Source organism: Lepidochelys kempii, chromosome 19, assembly GCF_965140265.1.
Source record: "Lepidochelys kempii isolate rLepKem1 chromosome 19, rLepKem1.hap2, whole genome shotgun sequence".
Classification (NCBI taxonomy): Eukaryota; Metazoa; Chordata; order Testudines; family Cheloniidae; genus Lepidochelys; species Lepidochelys kempii.
Window position 1 is genome coordinate 19731290 of NC_133274.1, and position 22715 is coordinate 19754004.

Genomic DNA, 22715 nt, shown 5'->3' on the forward strand with positions numbered 1-22715 from the left:
GCAGGATCTAAACACCACAGAGGCATGTAACTGTGGCACGTGGACCCAGGAGATTATTTAGTAATATAAACTGAAAATAAAAACTGGAAAAACTAGGTTGAATATCAAGTAAGGTTTCCTGACAGCAGTATCTATTAGGCTATTGAAAAAAGTCGCCTACTGTAGAGGGTAAAAGACCAATTCTTTGGGTAAGGTAATAAGTGTTCACTAGCCCTGAGGATGGGCTACTCTATAGTTACTTTCCATCCGTCTATAAATCTGAGATTCACTGTGCAAGTATGTGTGTATAGTAAAAGTACCCTATATATACTGTCAAGTGAACCAACCTGAAGCTATTCATCACCCCCTGCACTACCTTTAGCAGAACTGACTACCAGAGATTAAGTGCCCATAACACCAAGTAACAGTGAGGGGGAAGAAAAAAAAAAGTCTTAAAACATGGCTCTTAGAGACAAACTGAACAAATGTCAAACATGCTGTCTAGACTGTTTTAAGAGTTTTTACTGGAAACAAAGGGACTAACCAGAGACTTTCTGAAAGAACACACCACCAAGCATGTTGTCCAAACAACTAATGCAAAACTCCCAATAAAACCTTTGGAAAGAATCTAGATACATAAACCAAATCCCCTTTCCACTGAATATGGCACCGTCAGCAGAGTTTGTGTTTCACCAGTTTTAAGAGACAAAGCTCCTGCAGCTATAAAGAACCTTAAAAAGAAAAACCTTCAGCTCCTACAAAAGGATTTAAAGGGATGGACCAAGCAGGGGTTTATTTTCCCTAAGGCCGTGTTCACAGCTCAAGAGACTATAGGCTTTAAATTAAAAGGTCACAGAAACAAGCTGCCTTTGAATTAGCTTTCACAATTAAAGGCTGAGCAGAAATCTTTACTTTTATCTTGTTTGTGAACGAAGACGGATACTGAGGAAACAGACCTGGAGATCAGAATGGAATAGGTGTAAAATATAATCCACAGACACCAGCAAAATATTTTAATATGGCCCACCAGCCAGAAGAGCTCACTTAAAACCGAACACCCTTCTAGTGGATTGCTTGCAATTGAGCAGGCTAAATTTAGATCACCTTGAGGTAGGTTAAACTATTCCCCCTCTACTCTTACATGAGCCATGCTTTATGAAAAATCTCAACAAGGAATGGTAGAGTCTCATCCTGGAGGATTCACACATTTATCTGACAGTTTTTCTGTGCCTCTCTTTATGATTAAGGTGGTTCACCACCACAGATTCTCCTCTACTCCTCTCTTTTAAAAACACACGCAGATTTACTACTTCCTGACTGCAGTACCAACCATTAATGAATATTTAACCCAACATGCATTTTGGTACTCTCCTTCCTCACAGGACACATCCCAAAAGGATTTTGTTGCCCATTGCTCCATCAAAAAAACCCAAAGAAACAAAAAACAAACAAAAAAAACCACACCACACATCTTACTGGGACATTTTCAGATGAAAAACTCCTTCAGTACTCAAAGCAACACATTCTACTCTCTTGACAATTTCCAGAAATTAGTAATCATTCATTCATTCATTCATCCATCCAAGTGGGTAAACCACGCTCCCAGAAACAGTTTGATACTGATGTAACATGTATAATTTGCAAACACGCAGTGTTAAAAAGTCCAGGGCAAAAAAAGCACTGTGTCCCCTCTAAGTCTGAAATATTTAAAAAGGGATCTCTATATGTGCTGATACCAAGGTCCAAAACATAACCAGGCTCCTTCATTTAGAATGGTGAGAATGAACCCCAGAGATATCTTGAATTTTGTATTTGCTTCGAAGAGATTTACTTCTTCACACTCTAGAATGGATCTTATAACTCCTTTGATTAAAACTCCATGCCTCACTCCTCAGGTGGCACAGGCATATACTGGCATGGTTTGAGGAAGATGAATATTTTGGTAGCATTCTGAAAGTACTTAAAAATAAAGAAAGCAATTGGTGGGGATTACAAGCTAAATGCATACCCCTTATATTGATACTTAGGATCAAATGTTGGCTCTAATTCATGAGCCAGTCTATTAAAACATGGACTAACCTACCCCATAGGTAAGTCTTCTGTGCCAAATGCTGGGAAATTGCTCATGAACTCAATCCTTTCAAAAACATATGGGCTTCAAGTGTATTAGAAAAGGGCCTAGCCCACTGAAGCCTGAAGCTCAGTACCATTCTAATGGGTAAAAGCTGGCTAAGCAGGAAGTACCCTTTCCCATGTTTGGTCTCCTCTGAACATGGAGAGGAGTGGAGGGATGAGAGATCGGCCTGAGGGATTTCAGTGTAGTTTTACTTTCCATTTACTTAGTCACTATAGCCTTCAATTGCAATTAGAAGAGATTCCTCCCTTTCTCAAAGAGGAGTAAATGTCTCCTATACCTCTTGCTAAGGTCTGAACACCCACACCCATGCGCACTTGCAAGCATCAATCCCTCATTTGGCGGCTCTTGCTATTAAGTGGCAAGCATCAAACGCCACCCTCACCTGATGCTTGGCCGTCTCCATACCCTCCAGAATTGTCGTCTTGAAGTCCTCCTGCTTGCCCTGTGGAAGGAAAGAGGAGAACTCAGGGACCTTACTCCATAAGTTAAAATCATATTTGGACATAAAGGCCTGGCAGTTGGCGATTTAAGTATTAAACTTCACCAACTAACTAAACACATTTTCTGAGAATTCCATCTTCTGGAATACAGGTCCAGGGCACCAAACTTCGTAGTGTTCTAAAGTTTTATCCTTATTATTGGAACTCTTTAAATCACTCTTGTGGGAAAGGTAGAAGCACACAGTATGTAGCATTCCTGGTGGCTAAATACTTATGATCAGCCTTATTAATAGCTGGGAATGGAATAATAAGATTACACTTCTTATTACCAATTTGAAGATTGGTTGGATGGGTACACTGAGAGCCTACGGGTCTAAAGCTGCAAGAATTTGATAATCTTGCCCTAGATATACCTGCACTCTCCAACTGAAATGGGATAGAGTGAATCATTCTGAAAAAAATCTATTATTTTCAAGAGAGCCTCTTCCTTCTCGTCCATAAACCTTTCCTTGAAGCACAAACCATCCAAGGTTCAGCCCAAAAATATCTGGTTCAATGCCCTTGGTTCACCTACAATCCATTAGAACACTAAAACAACCCTAGAAGCAGTGTGTGTCAATACTGTTGACCCACAGAGCACTGATGTGGACATCTACACACCCAGGTATGCTGTAAGGTATTAAGTACTTTGAACTTTTACTATATCCAGAGCTAGACACATAAGGAAATGCAAAGCACCAAGCAGAAAGATTTGAAGAAGCCCCAAAATTACCTCAGCTTACATAAAAGTCCTGGATAGCAGTCCTGAATAAAAATACTAACTGGAAACTGAGTAATTTTAGGAACAGGGATAAGTGTGGCTGTGATCCCTATGGGAGCAAGCCTTTATAAGCCCCCTTCTCATGCATCACTAACAACCTCTATGGGAGGAACTACCTCAGTTTTGCTCACAGAACATGCACTTCTATGATTGGATGGTTCTGTCTATACATCTTCTCAGCTTCAATGAGCAGGAAGTAGTGGAATGATTTGAAGATATCTAAGCACCATTTGGTAGTCTAAACTTATTTCGAGGCTCCTTCAAACCAGAATGCTTCACGGTAATGTCCCAACACCCAGCAGAGTTCCTAAAGAACAAATCTTCTATGCTCAATGGAAGAGACTTCTAGGGCTCACAGTGGCTAATGGGACAGTAGCCTCTCTCAGATCACAATGGCTCAAAGCGACATCCTCAAGTATATCACACAGTTATGGCCCCCCTGAGGTACAGAGAACACTGGTTAAGATTACTTGTTTGGGTTGGGGGATCCTTTTGTAGCAGTTGGGATACCGTCTGAAGCTCTTAGGGAGAGTCTCTGACATCCTAACTCAACATACAAATTTGAAAATTTACCTTCCGCTCCAAATCTCACCATACCATTTTTATCAGGGGTTAATCAGATATTTGCATGCTTTCTGAACTCCACTGCACCCCAAGTCTACACATAAAATGAAAATAGACAATAGGAAACAGACAACAATACAACTCTATAAAGAGCCCCACAGAAGTTGCTACCCACACAGAGCTTTAGGGCACTCCAGTTCCAATGTGATCAAGAGTCAGTCTCCTAGGAGGAGTGTTAGTTAACTACACATTTTCTATGGGAGATGCTGGTCCACCTGTAATGGCCCATAGCAGGTGCTGCACATACATTTTCACTCATCTGAAGTAGAGGACTAAGATTTCCTTGCTTACTAGTTAACCAAATGGCTATTGTTGGGGAAAAATCTGCTGACAATTTTTATACCCACTACTGATTTTTTAGAGCGCTTGAGCTAAAAGTTATTTGAATGAATAATGAATGAGCACTCAGAGGTCCCAATCAGAACGGGGTGGGGGGGAGAAGAGGGGGCTATTGTGCTCAGAGCTCCACCACCATATAGTAAGAGAATGCCTCTAAACCACAAAGTTTATTTGCATATCAAGTCACACACTCATGCCGTATGTACATTAGGAAACAGATCTCTTGCTTTCACTAGTCTCTCTGAACTAGTGCTGACAACAAGAGTAGATAGTACTGAGAACATCTTTGTGCTATTACAGAATGTGTGATGCATTGTATTTACACTTACAACAGTCAAATGTTTTCAATACCAGTTCAGAGATACCCACTACTGACTTGTACTGTTAGCAGCAAGTCATTTTCTGAGCACAAATGAGGTTTAGAGTTACCGGAACACAGCACAGGTTTTAAAATATATTTTTGAGAACACGGAGGTAGATGTACTGTATATCAGAGAAATGTCTAATCTTCCACAGGGGGAAGGTCATGCTCCTGCTGCCTTTTCCAGAGCAGCAACAAACTGAAACTGACCCAATCTTTGTCAATATCACATGGTTCCAGCTGAACAAACTTATGTGCAGAGGAGAAAATTCAGCAGCCTCTGCCTCTAGAGGTGAGTGGGGAGGGGGGTAAAGAGGAGTGTTCTCAAAAGCAGCCAAGGAGAAAGAGGTAGGTAGAAGAATCCATTTTACTTTGCTCTCATTCATACAAGAGAAACAATAGCAAAGGGTAGCAAAAGGTACCAGTCACCAATACTATTCAAATAAAGGCAGTGGGAAAGTAGCATAGGAGGCCTAAAATTTCATGGAAGGAAGGAAGGAAGGAAAGAAGGAAAGAAAGGAGACAAATCAGATGAGACAAAGAGCACAGAGCTGCCATTGTGGGGAAGCGACAGTACATTACTATGGAGCAAATTCAATCTTGTTCTCCCTTGGCAAGTAGCAGCTATAAACATTACTGATCACAAACTAAAAAGGCTGACAGAGGACTAGACAAATGGGGTAGGAGTGGGGAGAGAAGCCACAGGAAATGGGGCAAAAAAATGAAACTCCAAGTTGATGAAAGCAGAGAGGAAAAACCCAAAGGAGGGGAGGGGGAAAGAGAAAGAGAAAGAAGAAGGTTGCTTAATTTAAAGGAGTATAGTGGTATCCAAGAACTCAGATATAATTAAACAGACATAATTAGATTGGTAACAGAAAAACCTGTAAAACCTCCCTCTACTCTTTTCAACTGTGCTGGTTCCCCTACCTTGTAGAAAAGGGGAATTAAGCTTCTAATACAATATTTTTAAAGTTACTTTAATTATTAAATACCCCTCTGACAGCTGTTTTATAATACTGAGGGCCTTTTTCATTAAAGCTTGCAATTCCAGAATGCTTTACTGGTCCAGCTATGTCAGAACATCTGAAAATTGTCCCCATACAGCACACCCATCACATCCTAAACAAGGCCCAGAGCTTTGCTACCTTCTAAACTGTGTTACCACAGGGTGGAGGACATTGTTAATTGTCTTTACTATCTCTTGGAACAGCAAAGTAAACAAATAGCTAGGTTGCAAAATGATGTTCATTGTTAAATGAAAAGCTAATCATAAGGTTGCAAAATTTACAATTTGTTAAGAAATGCAAAATGTTCTTACAGTAAGATCAACTTGTCCACTTCGTACCTATTTTACTTCCTAGTCCTCTTTTCTTGCTTACATATATCCATTAAAATTTGTTTATAATACTAAGTATAATAAAACACAGGTCATGCAATGCAGCCAAGTTAACAGTGATGCAGAAACTAGATTCTGCGTTTTCTGATTTTTTAATTTTAGCTGTGCAATGCTAATCTACCATTACTGTACTTTCCGCATTTAATTTCTTATTTGTAAAGCTTTTATTCCTAACATAATATTCCTAATTAAGCTTTAAATTTCATGCTGAGGTGAATGGGAGGAGACATGTTACCACAATGAGTAAATCTACATTGGAAAAAGCTATCAATGGAACGTGGAACAGAGTTCCTGAGTTTGCTGCTAGTATTGTTTCGATGAAGAGTTTTCAGCAAGACTACACTCACAGCAGAGCAGCAAACGTTTTCATTTTTTATGTTTGCTGTACCCTAGCAACTAAAAAGACAGACTAACATGCTCACCAAAATGCATATTTAGGCATATTTTACGAATATAAGAGCGAAAAAGGCTAGAAATTGGCTATGGGAAGAAGCTCTTCTAGTTACAGTCTTTTTTTCACAAGTTCAGCATGTGTCAATGTTTTTTGCATGTTCCAAGGGCAGCTAATACAACAAAGATAGGACAAAACAGCCTGGAATATAGCACATTCAAGATAAAGTAACTCCTCACTTAAAGTCCTCCGGATTAACATTGTTTTGTTGCTGATCAATTAGAGAACATGCTCATTTAAAGTTGAGCAATGCTCTCTTACAACACTGTTTGGCAACCACCTGCTTTGTCCACTACTTACAAAAAGAGCAAGACTTTGGAGCTGCTAGTGGGGGCTTGGAACCAGGGTGGACCAGCAGCCCCCCCCCCACATAAGCTCCCTGCTCCCTTAAGTTTCCTGTGTGGAAGCCGCCCAAGCAGGCTATCAATTGCCGGGCAGTTCAGCTGTCTCTCCTGCCCTCTGCCTTGGAGCTGCTCCCGGAAGACTCCTGCTCGCCATGCGGGGGAGTGCGGGGAAGGGGTGCTAATGTCAGGGTGTCCCACTCCCCCTGCTCCTGTACCCCCATCTCCACAGAGCAGGGGGGACACAACAGGGCTCAGGATGGAGGGAGTTTGCTGGCAGCACCTGTTGTCTCAATTTGCTGATCTACTTAAAAATGCAGGTCAGTAATGCGAGTGTCTCTCTCACACACTGCGTGTCTGTCTCTCTCTGCCATGCTGTCTCCCCTCCCTCCATTCATGCTGCCTCGTAGAGTGGGAGGCTACATTAACAACAATGTATTAACCCTTAAGGGCTCAGCCAAGTGCAAATTCACCATTTAGCAGCAAGGCATTCCGAGGGAAATATTCCACCCTCTGACTTTTACCACCTCAACCAAGCTTCACAATCATCATTGCTGTGTACAGTATTAAATTGTTTATTTAAAATTTGTGTGTGTTATATAAATAAATAAAATAAAATAAATAAAAGAGTCTTCTATTTGGTGAAAATTTTTTCCCTGGAACCTAACTTCTCCCCCCCACCCCCGTTTACATTAATTCTTATGGGGAAATTGGATTTGCTTAACATTGTTTCACTTAAAGTAGCATTTTTCAGGAACATAACTACAACATTAAGGAGTTACTGTACATCTAACACTTCAGCTATACTATACACTACTGACAACACCACTTAGCTTCGGATGGAAGCAGCCAGCTTTTCACTGCGGCACATAGCTACACGTACATGTGTAGCTATGTGCTGCAGTGAAAAGCTGGCTGCTTCCATCTGAAGCTACATGGGTCAGTGAAAGGCTCTGGCAACGGGGAGGCATCAGGGAAAGGCTACAGCAGCAGCTAAAAATAACAGCGTGGACACGGAGGCATGGCTTGGGTAAATAGAAAGCAAGTAGGGCAGGGTACCTACTTGCACTCTTACCCACACCCTTTAGTCTCTCTTCATTCACGTAAGCCACGCCTCACTGGCTACACTACTAGCATACCTGTGCTGGGGGGACACGGGAGGAGGACTATGCAGGTATGTACTCTACCTGAAGCCAAAAGAAACATGCAGTGTAGACATTTATCTGTACATAGGTGTATGTCAAACTGCCAATTCTCAACAATTTTCTTGCTCCTGTGATATACTACACTGGGAGTGCTGTTTTGGGTGTGCACAGAACTGTACCCAAGGGTCATGCTTAAACATACATAGTGAATTAGTGGCATCTTAAAAGCAAATGTGAAATGTATTAATTTTGTACTGAAAATGATGGTTACAGCCATGCAATGTATTCTAACAAGCATTTACTCAGCAGACTTGCTTAAATTGCACATATTAAAATGACACTTTTGGCAGAGATTGGCAATAATGAAGTAAAAGACAAGATGGGTGAGGGAATATCTTTATTGGAGAAGAGCTCTGTGTGTGCTCAATAGCTCATCTCTCTCACTAACAGAAATTGGTCCAATAAAAAGGTACTACCCTCACCCAACATCTCTCTCTAATAACCTGGGATCAACACAGCTACAGCATCACTGTATACATATTTCAGAGTAACAGCCGTGTTAGTCTGTATTCGCAAAAAGAAAAGGAGTACTTGTGGCACCTTAGAGACTAACCCATTTATTTGAGCATAAGCTTTCGTGAGCTACAGCTCACTTCATCGGATGCATATCGTGGAAACTGCAGCAGACTTTATATATACACAGAGAATATGAAACAATACCTCCTCCCACCCCACTGTCCTGCTGGTAATAGCTTATCTAAAGTGATCATCAGGTGGGCCATTTCCAGCACAAATCCAGGTTTTCTCACCCTCCACCTCCCCCCCACAAATTCACTGTCCTGCTGGTGATAGCCCATCCTGCAGGAGAGTGAATTTGTGTGGGGGGGTGGAGGGTGAGAAAACCTGGATTTGTGCTGGAAATGGCCCACCTGATGATCACTTTAGATAAGCTATTACCAGCAGGACAGTGGGGTGGGAGGAGGTATTGTTTCATGGTCTCTGTGCGTATATAATGTCTTCTGCAGTTTCCAGGGTATGCATCCGATGAAGTGAGCTGTAGCTCACGAAAGCTTATGCTCAAATAAATTGGTTAGTCTCTAAGGTGCCACAAGTACTCCTTTTCTTTTTACTGTATACATAAAAATCTTTATCATTTTAACTTAGAATCAGAAGATTAGGGTTGGAAGAGACCCCAGGAGGTCATCTAGTCCAACCCCCTGCTCACAGCAGGACCAACCCCAACTAAATCACTAAACTAAACTTTTTCACTCCTACAAAAATTCTTTTCCCCCGACGTATTATGTTCCAGGACTGGGGCACATTCCTATTGCCTGAGCAGACTGAGATTTCAGGGTTCAGGTTCTACTTAGCATCACCCAGGTCACACACAATTAAAAGTTTAACATTTACTGAAGCTTTAGGTGATATTCCTCATCAAACTAATGTCAAGTTGAAAAGGTCCATCCGCAACCTCAATGGTTTGCAAGCTCAGTCGAGATCCTCTGTGAGAAGCAGATTAGGAGCAGCACGGGAGGAAGATCAAGAATTCTCTATATCAACAGATAACTGACAAGACTACAAGCGTTACACAGGCAATGACTGAAATGTAAAACCAAAAGCCACTACACATTTAAAGCCTCTCTCCTGAAGGTGGAATTTAGGAAAAAATGCCTTAATTCATAAAGGGAGATATAGCAATACATGGGCAAATATTTTTTTGGGTAAACCTGGAGGCACAGAGCATGTACTGAGCAGCACTCGTACTCTTAACTACCAGTAAATGCCTTATAGATGCTTTCTTCTGAGAAGCTAGGATTGACACAGGGCACAGAAAACAGCCACACAATTTCATAAATATAAAGTCTAAGCGCACTTACACTCCCGTTCCCTTTTCTAAAGGGGATTTTTCACCTTTACCAAAAGGCAGGGAAGAAAGCAGTAAGGTTTATGCAAACATTATTTGTCCAGAAATATAAAAATACAAGCCTACAGATTTGCAGTTTAAAGCATGAAGGGACCATTATCATCATCTAGTCCAGGTGTTCTGAAACTTCATTGCACAGTGACTCCCTTCTGACAACAAAAATTACATGACTCCAGGAGGGGGGACCGAAGCCTGAGCCTGCCTGACTCCTGCCACCCTGGGCGGGAGAGGCTGGGCCCAAGCCTCACTGCCCCGGCAGGAAGTCCAAAGCCAAAGCCTGAGCCTCACTGCCTTGGGGGAGAGAGAGAGAAAGAGACCAGAGCCGAAGCCCAAAGGTTTCAGCCTCAGGTAGGGAGGGCCTGTAACCTGAGCCCCGCCACCCAGATCTGAAGCGTTCAGTCACAGGCTGTGGGGCTCACGCTTCAGCTTAAGCCCTGGGCAGTAGGGTTCAGGCCTGGGCCCCAGCAAGTCTAACACCAGCCCTGGCGACCCCATTAAAACTGGGTCGCAACCCACTTTGGGGTCTCGAACAACAGTTTGAGGATCGCTGAACTAGTCTGCTCTCCTGCATAGCACACACCACAGAATTCACCCAATAATTCCTGGCATCTTTTTCCATAGAAGACAAACAGAATGAATATTTGCATATGAGCAGATGTGCCAGCCTAGGAGACAGCAGCTGTTTATCTAGACAAGCATTCAAAGACAGAAAATCTAGTGCTAAAGATCCGTCTCAGTTTGCAGTCTCATCATGCGCATTGCCATCTTCTAGTCTTGTATCAATCTGCTCTGATGAATTTGTCTAGCTTCTTTTCACAAACAGACCAGCAAAGTAAGTTTCACAGGACAGACATCCTTTTCCTTCCTACTAGATCTAAACTGAACCCAGTGGTCATGATGCTATATCTGAATGACCACAAGTTTCTGCAACTGAAACAGTGCAAGTGCTACCCTTTAGGAGAGCTGGTTCACCACTCACCAGATGGCTCTTCTGGCTCGCTCTCATTCTCTTCTTCTGGAGGGGCCGGTGGTGGCGGTGGTGGTAGCTTTTTCTCTTTCTCAGCTTTAGCATTTCTCTCCTCCTCAGAGTAATATTCATCTTCAGAGAGGTTTGCAAGACTCTCATCCATCTCCCTGTACTCCACCTGCAAACAGCACAATCACAGGGTAATCAATGCCCAACAAGACAATGGGTTTTACTACTAAACCAGGCATTGGAAACGATGTTAAGAAACCACCCATAAAAATTCAGTTTAAAGTGGTGATCCTCTTAGTCTTAGATACTGCAAGATGACAGTTTTGCGATAAAAATTTGCCAGCTTATGAGAGAGTTTAGAACAGGACCACAGCAAAAGGACTAAAAGGTCTCATACCTGCTCCTATAGAATTGTGAATCCTTGAGAAAACCTCCTGGAAAGCTCCCAGAATGCCCACTAGAGAACATGGGATATTACCTGTTAACTCTTCTTTGAAAAAGGACTCCAAACAGGAATCCCTCTATTAGGGCTGATGTTTTAGCACTACACAGGGTAAAAACACTCTCAGGGCTTTTGATCCTCAGACAGAAGTAACTGAATGCAAGTTCCATCACACACATTCCAACTACCAGTATCTCAGATCCCCTAACCCAAAAAGTTTCCTTGGAGCATGAAGCAATGGCTAGATCAAATGAAGATTTTCTGAAGAAAAACCATAAGGTTTTTTTTAGATAAAAACCACTTAGTGAAAACAGACCTCCTCACAAAAAACAGAAGGCACAAATTAAGATGAACAAGAGAAAACTGTATGAAATGACATTCAAGAATTTAAACTTTTTTTTAAAGACAGGAGACTAGGAAGCTTCACTTAGAGAAATGCCTGGCAGAAAACTGTGTCAATGAACACAACACAAGAGCGGATTTTAAGGGCTCTTTGAACATCAAGTTGAGAATAGGACCTCACTGGCATGGATATGCATGCATGTGAAGGAATGCTGGCAGTGCTGGCAGGATGATTAGCTCACTAAAGACAGAACTCACACACCTTTGAGCTCAGATAACTCTTGCATCTCTCTTGTAAAGCTCAGAAAAAGATAGGAAGGAATTTAGGATACAACTGCAGCATCACTTCATCCCTATAAAACTTGGTATAAGATGGTCAGTCACTATAAGTAGCTCACTCTGTGAGCTGTAGTCAGTCAGCAAGGAAATTACCTTCCACATAAGAAACTAATGCTCACAGACACTGAGTGACTCAAAAGGAGCTTTGTCGAGACCATGAATACCACAACACAGGGAGCTTTCAGGTGTGTCAGATTCACTCATGCTTGACAAAGTCCAATAGAGATCTTACCATATCTTCTTTGGACTCCTGAAAAGTCAAAATTGCTGCTAGATGAACAAGAAGGATATTTGTCAATAAGCTAGACTTGGAAAAATGAAGATTATGGCTACAAAGGAAGCATTTAGCGGCTATTTACACCTTTTACAAGCCTTTTGCAAGCCTTTTACATTCACAAAATTGGAAGTCCTTCTGGCAGATTCCTTTAAAGCTAAGATAATTTCCAAGGTGCTAAAATAGTGTCATTCATAAAAACATTAACACAAAAGTTAAAAGAAGTTAGAATGGGCTACGCTCTTACCAGCGGAGAAAGGCAGTTTAAAATGTAGAGATTTGGCTTTTCAGGTTGACACTTGCTCAGAAACATCATGCCTCTTGGGTCTCTACTGTTCTAGAATCCACGCTGTCTGGATCCAGCCCTGGCCCCTAACAGCAACAGAGGGTTCCACCACTTAGTCACAGGACTCCAATCGAAACTCACCAACTTCTCACTGGACTATAGCTAGTTCCCCCGGGCCACTTCCTACCATAACTTTTGGAGCTGTAGTTGAGGCATCGTCAGGGTCTCTGGGCTTCTTGGCACACATGGTTCCCAGTGACTCTGATCCCTCTCTGGCGTCCAGTGGCACTTGGGCATCAGTCTGAGTCTCTGCAGCTCTGGCTTCCATGGTCAGGGGTTCCAGCTGCTGTGGGGCTGGAGCCAGCAAGGAGCATCCTTCCTCCCCAAAGGTCAGCCCAGAGTGAGCTCGGCTGCTCCCTTTTATACTAGTGTTGCACCTGGAGTATGCCCAGTATGTGGAGGCATGTCTTCCTCAGCCCACAGTGAAGAGTTAACCCTTCCCCGTCCAGTGCATAGTGAGTTCACACTGTAACACACTCTCCCCTTTAAGAAACTGGGGGCTCTTCCTCTCCCCCTACCCCACCTATCCTGGGGGGGGAAAAAAAATTAAAAATCAGCATTGGCATGCACATTCCCGAGGCGATGTAGTACCTGAAAGTCATATGGCTGCAGGGCAAGATACCATTACATGATCCACAGGTTGGTGTCCTTCATGCTATTTAACCAGCGTTGGGGCACATGGGCAGTGACCAATCGGAATGTATTTCCTAACAGATAATATTACAGAGTGTCTATGGACCATTTAACGGCCAAGGCCTCCTTCTCAATAGTTGAACAGTGGACTTGCGACTTAGGTACAGCCCAAGGTGCTCTTCCCTGGCAACTTCTGCGACAATACAGCCCCAAGGCCCACTTCTGAAGCATCGATCTCTAAAATGAAGGATTTCCAGAAATCTGACAAGAGGACAGGTCTTGATACACCCAGTTCTTTCAACGTCCAAATGGCTGTCTCACACTCAGCGGACCATTGAATGCCCTGGGGTTGAGAGTTTCTAGTTAAATCCGTTGTGGGGCTGCCAAGATCGCAAGTCTGGGACAAAACAACAATATCTGATATGGGAAAAGAATTGCCGCACCTGCTTCTTCATTGTAAGGATGAGCCAATCTCACAGGGTCTGTACCTTGTCGACCAGGGAGCTGCAGTTGTCCCCTCCCCATGGTCTATCCCCAGTATGTCACCTTGCTCTGTCCAAGGTTGCACTTTGAGGGGTTTGCCGTGAGTCCGGTGTCCTTAATAGCTTGGAGCACACTAGATAGGCGTTGGAGATGGTCTTCCCAACAGATACTGTACATGACAATGTCATCAATGTAGGCAGCAGCGTACTACACATGGGACTGTAAGTCGGTCCATGAGCAGCTGGAAGGTGGCTGCGGCTCCAGGCAGTCCAAACGGCATAGTTATAAATTGGTACAAGCCAAAGGGTGTCGGAAAGGCCGTCTTAGGGTGAGAGTTCAGCATCAGGGGAACTTGCCAATATTCCTTTGTTAGATCCAAAGTCGACAGGAACTGCTGTAAATGCTGTTACTGTGAGTTCAGAAGAAGGTGACCCCATAAAAATTGTGCCAATGCTACGTATGGGAGTAGTAATGGAAAATTCCTAGAGTGAACGGTTTTGTTCAATATCTTCATAAATGATCTGGAGGATGGTGTAGATTGCACTCTCAGCAAATTTGCGGATGATACTAAACTGGGAGGAGTGGTAGATACGCTGGAGGGGAGGGATAGGATACAGAAGGACCTAGACAAATTGGAGGATTGGGCCAAAAGAAATCTGATGAGATTCAACAAGGACAAATGCAGAGTCCTGCACTTAGGACGAAAGAATCCAATGCACCGCTACAGACTAGGGGCCGAATGGCTAGGCAGCAGTTCTGCGGAAAAGGACCTAGGGGTGACAGTGGATGAGAAGCTGGATATGAGTCAGCAGTGTGCCCTTGTTGCCAAAATGGCCAATGGCATTTTGGGATGTATAAGTAGGGGCATAGCGAGCAGATCGAGGGACGTGATCGTTCCCCTCTATTCGACATTGATGAGGCCTCATCTGGAGTACTGTGTCCAGTTTTGGGCCCCACACTTCAAGAAGGATGTGGAAAAATTGGAAAGAGTCCAGCGGAGGGCAACAAAAATGATTAGGGGACTGGAACACATGACCTATGAGGAGAGGCTGAGGGAGCTGGGATTGTTTAGTCTGCAGAAGAGAAGAATGAGGGGGGATTTGATAGCTGCTTTCAAGTACCTGAAAGGGGGTTCCAAAGAGGATGGCTCTAGATTGTTCTCAATGGTAGCAGATGACACAACGAGGAGTAATGGTCTCAAGTTGCAGTGGGGGAGGTTTAGATTGGATATTTTCACTAGTAGGGTGGTGAAACACTGGAATGCGTTACCTAGGGAGGTGGTAGAATCTCCTTCCTTAGAGGTTTTTAAGGTCAGGCTTGACAAAGCCCTGGCTGGGATGATTTAACTGGGAATTGGTCCTGCTTCGAGCAGGGGGTTGGACTAGATGACCTTCTGGGGTCCCTTCCAACCCTGATATTCTATGATTCTATGTGTACAAATCAATGGTAAAAGCTGTTTAGGGAAAATTACAGCTTCTAACATCACTTTAGTTAAGGCAGAGCTTGTCAAAATGTGATTATAATCCTCTATGAGTTTACTGTAAATGTGTCTTTAGCCAGAATCCACCTTGAATGAAATGGTACTAAACATGAAGTTATAGCTGGTGTATGGAAGTTATTGCCTACAGATCTTTTGAGTAATATCATCCCCAAAGCTTTGTTCAGTCAAGTTAATATCATGAACCAGTCACAAGAAAGGAAAGATCCTGACCCTGTCTATATTAGGGGCAATGACTTGCCCATGGAGGATTTCTCCAAATGTTTGTCTGAGGAAGATAGCTCTTTGTGCAGAAAAGCGGTTTATATGTGAATGAAGTTTCTGAATGTCTGAGTGAATCTGGAATTAGATGAAGCACAGAGATAACTCATGGATCAGGAAATGTTTCTCTAGAGCAGATTAAAGTTGATGGTCAGGTTAAAGCCCTACTTGAGGGAGAAAAGGGTAGATTCTTGATGGGTGATGGATTGTTGGCAAGTAAAGCTTGTGAAAGTAAGCCTGAACAAGGTAAAAGTAATTTGCTTAAGGTAGCTCAATAGGATGAGCCATTATCTGTGGAGAATTGCAGTTTTTCAGTTGGGAGTGGCAACTTGCCTGTTAAGGAACCTGTCCCACTTTCCAAGTATATGTCTGAAATCAGCCATGGGTGCTGGGACAAAGGAAAGGATATCTCCAGTTGTTTGTCTGTTAACAACAGCAGTGCGTCTGCTGCAAAAAAGTGTCTCTCTCTAGCTATTTGTCTCTGAAGCAGACAGAAGACGCCTGTCAACCTATGATGGTTAAACTTTATCAGTTGTATCAGAATTGATTCCGGGTTTAAGTGAAACCCAGAAAGAATCTTATTGCTCAGGAAAATGTTCCTTTGGAGCAAGTCCTAGCTGAAGAGGAGAAGAGCACAATTTCTAGGAAAGATGGACTGTTGCTTAAAGAAGCTCCTAAGGAGAAGAACCCACATAGTAGTTTTTGCAAGCAGCTTGCTGTAACTGAGGGATGTGGAAGTGAATTGAGGTAGATCAGGGTCGATTTCTGCCTGTAGTAGGCAACAGTTTATTTGTTGAGAGATTTAATTCAGTTCTTAATAGCCAGAATTTTTCTGTTGAAAATGGATCCACCAACTTTGGTTTAGAAAGACTCAGTGTGAATATTTTAGAGAAGGTGTCAGATGGAATGAAAATTGTCAGAGAATTTGAACAGCCCTATGACAACCAAGTGGCTGTGCTTGACCAGCTTGTTGGGGAGACAATATTGTGGGAACATGAATGTCTCCATACTGATTCTTTGAGTGAACAGTCTGTCTCAGGTTCAGCGGAAAGACTGGGTAGCTGAATCTGCAGAGCAGAACAGCTGTGCAGTTAATCTCTCAAGAATACAGGGGATGGCAGGCAAACACATCTGCAGACACTTTGGATATGTCTTGTAGTCTCAACATCTAATTCCATGTGGAAGCAGAGGTCGGTAATGAAAGAACAAAAGAACTTTAAGTCTAACATGCTAGTGAAAATGGACGGCATCTCTTTAAGACAGAATCCAGCCTTGGAATTGGTAATGGTTAAAAATCTGAAAACTAGTAAACAAGCTAATGTCTGCGTTGATGTAAATTATCTGGATGATACGGGGGGAGAAAGATTGGCCCACAGCTGTTAGCAGGGAGGACGCACCTAACCAGCCAATGGATTTTGTTAAGCAAGAAAACTCAGAATTTGACCCTCCAGGACAGGGAAGAAAGGAAAAACTTTATCCTGCTAATGGAAGCCATGGGTTAATCCTAAAATGCCAAAACCCCAATGGTATTAAGCCAAAGGCATGCCATGACAAAAATGTTTGTAAATAAATGTACACTTGATAGATTTGATGTTAATATTCATGTTAATTTAAACTCATGACTAATTTGTTGCCGATACCAAAAACTGTAAAAATGTACAACGTGCATGATCTTTAAAAAAAAACAAAAACAAACCTTGAACATGTTAAGAGTGATTCACAAGAACACACTATGTTAAAAGATCTTGCGATACTGATATTTCAAAGTTAATGCCTGTAACCAGTCTTGGAACTTTTCACAGCAGAAAAGACATTACCCACCTAATATGCGTTGCGAAAGGGGAAACCGAGACAAACCACCACATTGCTTTCATGGCTAAATGCAAAGATACCTACACTATAGAGAACACTAATATCTACACTGACAATGTTAATTGGATTCTAAACACTTGTCGAAGCTTCTATGGATAAATTAGTTATTTTCATTTGCTCTTGGCAAGATCACATGACACATACAGGAATTATGCTGCAAGAACAGATCCAATTCACTATTGGTTTAACCAAGTTTTATCTTGGGTTTGTAAAGAAATTCAATATTGTTACTTCCAAAATCAACCTGACAAAGAAGCCTGTTTTAATCAAACATGATTTTGATGAACCATTTCTGTTATACACTCATACTTCTAATATTGAATTAGAATCTGTAGTAATACAGAACCAAGAATGGGAAGTTCCAATGATGTATTCAGCAGTGTCTGGGGAACCCCTTCCTATATCAATTTTCTGTTGGAGGTGTGACATTATCTGATTAAATTATGACCACATGGATCATGGTTGCTACCGCTGTTATATAATTGCAACAAATCTTGTACGAAGTATGTCAAGTAAGGTGTCTATGGAAAGGTTACAATTCGCTGAATATGATTATGCTATTTGTATGCACGTGTCATTTTTGTGTCTGAAGTTATGAATATTAACTATGTACCTGTATTTCAAATGTTTGATCATGTGGTATCACCCACAAGATATTTAGCCAGCACATTGTGAAGGAACTATTCAAGTTGAATGGCCCAAAGAACACAACTCACAATGGACCATGGGAGACGCCTATCTACACTTAATGGACTTTCCTGTGAACGTTTTAAGGTATGGGTGATGACTTCTACTATGAGATGGTTGAGTTCAGGATCCTGACAAAAGGAAGAAAGGAAAGCAGCAAAATACGGACCCTGGACTTCAGAAAAGCACACTCTGACTCTCTCAGGGAACTGACGGGCAGGATCCCTTGGGAGACTAATATGAGGGGGAAAGGAGTCCAGGAGAGCTGGCTGTATTTTAAAGACGCCTTATTGAGGGAGCAGGAACAAACCATCCCGATGTGCAGAAAGAATAGCAAATATGGCTTGCGGCCAGCTTGGCTTAACAGAGAAATCTTCGGTGAGCTTAAAACACAAAAGGGAAGCTTACAAGGAGTGGAACATTGGACAAATGACCAGAAAGGAGTATAAAAATATTGCTCAGGCATGCAGGAGTGAAATCAGGAAGGCCAAATCACACTTGGGAGTTGCAGCTAGCAAGAGATCTTAAGAGTAACAAGAAGAGTTTCTAAAGGTATGTTAGCAACAAGAAGGTGGTCAAGGAAAGTATGGACCCCTTACTGAATGGGGGAGGCAACCTAGTGACAGAGGATGTGGAAAAAGCTAATGTATTCAATGGTTTTTTTGCCTCTGTCTTCACAAACAAGGTCAGCTCCCAGACTACTGCACTGGGCAGCACAAAACGGGGAGGAGGTGACCAGCCCTCTGTGGAGAAAGAAGTGGTTCAGGACTATTTAGAAAAGCTGGATGAGAACAAGTCCATGGGGAGCACAAGTCCACGTACTACATCCAAGGGTGCTAAAGGAGTTGGCGGGTGTGATTGCAGAGCCATTGGCCATTATCTCTGAAAATTCATGGTGATCAGGGGAGGTCCTGGATGACTGGAAAAAGGCTAACGTAGTGCTCATCTTTAAAAAAAGGGAAGGAGGAGGATCTGGGGAACTACAAGCCAGTCAGCCTCACCTCAGTCCCTGGAAAAATCATGGAGAAGGTCCTCAAGGAATCAATTTTGAAGCACTTAGAGAAGAGGAATCAGGAACAGTCAGCATGAATTCACCAGGAGCAAGTCATGCCTGACTAACCTAATTGCCTTCTATGATGAGATAACTGGCTCTGTGGATGAGGGGAAAGCAGAGAATGTGTTATTCCTTGACTTTAGCTAAGTTTTTGATACCGTCTCCCACAGTATCCTTGCCAGCAAGTTAAAGAAGTATGGGCTGGATGAATGGACTATAAGGTGGATAGAAAGCTGGCTAGATCGGGCTCAACAGGTAGGCAATGGCTCCATGTCTAGTTGGCAGCCAGTATCAAGCGGAGAGTCCCAAGGGTCGGTCCTGGGGCCAGTTTTGTTCAATATCTTCATTAAAGATCTGGAAGATGGTGTGGATTGTACCCTCAGTAAGTTTGCAGATGACACTAAACTTGGAGGAGTGGTAGATACTCTGAAGGGTAGAGACAAGATATAGAGGGACCCAGACAAATTAGAGGATTGGGCCAAAAGAAATCTGATGAGGTTCAACAAGGACAAGTGCAGAGTCCTGCACTTAGGATGGAAGAATTCCATGCACTGCTATAGGCTGGGGACCGACTGGCTAAGTGGCAGTTCTACAGAAAAGGACCTGGGGATTACAGTGGTTGAGAAGCGGGATGAGAGTCAATAGCATGCCCTTGTTGCCAAGAAGGCTAACAGAATATCGGACAGCATCAGTAGGAGCATTGCCAGCAGAACGAGGGAAGTGATCATTCCTCTCTATTCGGCACTGGTGAGGCCACATCTGGAATATTGAGTCCAGTTTTGGGCTCCCCCCCACTACAGAAAGGATATGGACAAATTGGAGAGAGTCCAGCAGAGAGCAACAAAAATGATTAGGGGGCTGGGGCACATGACTTACGAGGAGAGGCTGAGGGAACTAGACTTATTTAGTCTGCAGAAGAGAAGTGTTGGGGAGGATTTGATAGCTGCCTTCAACTACCTGAAGGGAGGTTCCAAAGAGGATAGAGCTGGGCTGTTCTCAGTGGTGACAGATGACAGAACAAGGAGCAATGGTCTCAAGTTGCAGTGAAGGAGGTCTACGTTGGATATTAGGAAAAACTATTTCACTAGGAGAGTGGTGAAGCACTGGAATGGGTTCCCTAGGGAGATGGTGGAATCTCCTTGGTTAGAGGTTTTTAAGGCCCAGCTTGACAAAGCCCTGGCTTGGATGATTTAGTTGGAGTTGGTCCTGCTTTGAGCAGAGGGTTGGACTAGATGATCTCCTGAGGTCTCTTCCATCCTTACTCTTCTATGATTCTGTGACTAAGCAAAACACGCATAGACACGTGACTTTCTTATGTGACTCCAAACTCCATCTCAGTACCTGTAATTTTCCACAAACTAGAACAATGGGTTTCCCTTCACTTGGCAGAAGCTATAAAATGCCCTGGAAACATCTCCATTTTGCCCCTTTCCTGCTCTGGACTATGAACTTGTACTAATGGGAGCACAGAGCATTCTAACCAAGGGACTGAGGACCTTCCAATGATTTGGAAGCAACCAGAGACTTGTCTTAAGCCAGCAGTTTATTCCATCATTGCTACAAGCCTGATCTGAGAACTTTGCATTTATTTTATGTATTTGATTCCTTTAACCAATTTCAACTCTCACCTTTCTTTTTATTTTATAAATAAACCTTTAGATATTAGATACTAAAGGATTGGCAACAGCATGATTATTGGGTAAGATCTGAATTGTATACTGACTTGGGTACATGGCTGGTCCTTTGGGATCAGAAGAACCCTTTTGTTTGATTAAATTGGTTTTAAACAACCACTCATCATTAAGTCTAGTGTCTGGGTTTGAATCCAGAACTGGAATACCTAAGGAGGCTGTACTTTTGACTTCTTGTTAGTCAGGGTGGTGAGACAGAAGTTTAGTTTTGTTGCTGGTTTGGTATGTCTCATGGAAGAATAACCACCAGTTATGGAGTGTGTCTGCCCTTTTTCCCCAGCACCTTGTCCTGAATTTGGTATTCTCAGTTGTGACCCACAGAGGCACGGTGACACCGGGTGAAAACCTTCATGAGTTCCGCCACAAATTTAAGGGCGGTGGTGGATCGCAAGAGGACAGTCTCGGGAGACTGGGCTGCATAGTCCATGATAACCAGGATGTTATGATGACCACTCGTGTGCTTCTCAAGGCGGCCTACTATATCTAGCCCTATATGCTTGAAGGGCATCCCATCCACGGGCAGCGGAACAATGGGGGCTTTTGGCACTCCCTTCACTCCAGTACCCTGACATACTGGGCATGATTTATAGTAATCTCATACCTTCCCTGATGGATGCTTGGCCAGAAGAACCTCCTTGCCACCCTCTGGAGGGATTTTTCCCTTCCCAGGTGTCTGGCCCAGGGCACCAAATGGGCAAGAGGCCCCAGCATAACCTCCAGAGATCTAACAGCTGTCAGAGCACTTTATGAATCTGGGATTGTTCCACCACATGATAGAGAAGGTCCTGCCATACCCTGAAGTGGGGTCCCTGCGGTGTCCGGAGAGTGTCTTCCTCTTCCTGGCCCCTATGGCCTGCTCCAAGGCTCAGCTAAGGGTTGGATGCTCAGCCTGGGTGTCGTCCACAGTTGCACCTGCCTGAGAGGGTAATACAGCTGTTTCCCCATGGGGGAAGGCCCTTCCCCTGGGTTGTCGCCCTGGTTGCATCTGAGGAGACCACTCAGTGTTCTTTTGTCAGTTTCCCCTGTTGGCGAGTAACAGGCACAGTCCTATAAAAAGTCCCAGAACCACAGAGAGTCTCATCCCAGGATAACCTGCAGAGCCACACTATGGTGAGTGGTCTCCAAGGCCACCCAGGCAGTGAGCTAAGAGTGCACATCTTCACAAACGCACTGTAGGTGTATTTGGAATCCATTTGGTTCGGGAGCTGGGACCAGCTCCCTACGGACGAGGGTTTGATTACACCTCGTGTCAAACAGAGCCACTGTGGGTGTTCCTCGGGGGGAGGAGAACGGCAGCCGGAGTAGGGGGACTTGGGCCCAACTCGCTCCACCAGGTCCCAGCCCAGGGCCCTAAGACTGGTAAAGAGTTCCGCCAATAAGCAACCGGTGTGGCTGGCCCAGGGGCTGCTCCAGCCTTGCCGTCAGCCACACTAGCCACCACAGAAGTTACGTAGGTCAGAGAAAGTCACGGAATAAGTGACAAACACGGAGCCCTAAACGTGATTAAAGAAACTATTCTTATTCCTGTTATTTATGTAGCTGTATCTACGCTTAAGGAATTTTAAAAAAAAAAACCTCCCACTGATCCTATCACTGGTTCAGATGCTGAACCAGCAGTAGCCCTAGTGTAAAACACCACTAGCAGAGACTCATCTGCAGTTTTTACTACTGTGATGGAAGTCAACACTGGTGCAGCCTCTAACACAAGGACTGGTAGCATAGGTTCGCATATGAAAGCGAACTACACTTGCACAGTTCCAAGGGTTTCCGAGCGGCCTTCCGACTTTCATCCACTAGAGACAGAGCACAGGTATCACTGAACTCAGTGCAGATGCATTCTTACGAGGCACAGCTAATGCT

At 43.3% G+C, this 22715-nt stretch overlaps 1 protein-coding gene across 5 annotated transcripts in view; it reads right to left on the bottom strand.

Moving 5' to 3' along the window:
• Nucleotides 1-22715, bottom strand: part of KDM1A (lysine demethylase 1A) — a 181343-nt gene that overhangs the window by 156681 nt on the left and 1947 nt on the right. For 3 of the 5 annotated variants that reach the window (XM_073317368.1, XM_073317370.1, XM_073317372.1), the window contains exons 2-3: nucleotides 10937-11102; nucleotides 2499-2558 (exon numbers count right to left, since the gene is read on the bottom strand). In XM_073317368.1, coding sequence (XP_073173469.1) covers nucleotides 2499-2558; nucleotides 10937-11102 — 226 coding nt within the window. The remainder of the gene's footprint in view (nucleotides 1-2498; nucleotides 2559-10936; nucleotides 11103-22715) is intronic. The other 2 variants (XM_073317371.1, XM_073317369.1) reach the window with 1 other exon arrangement.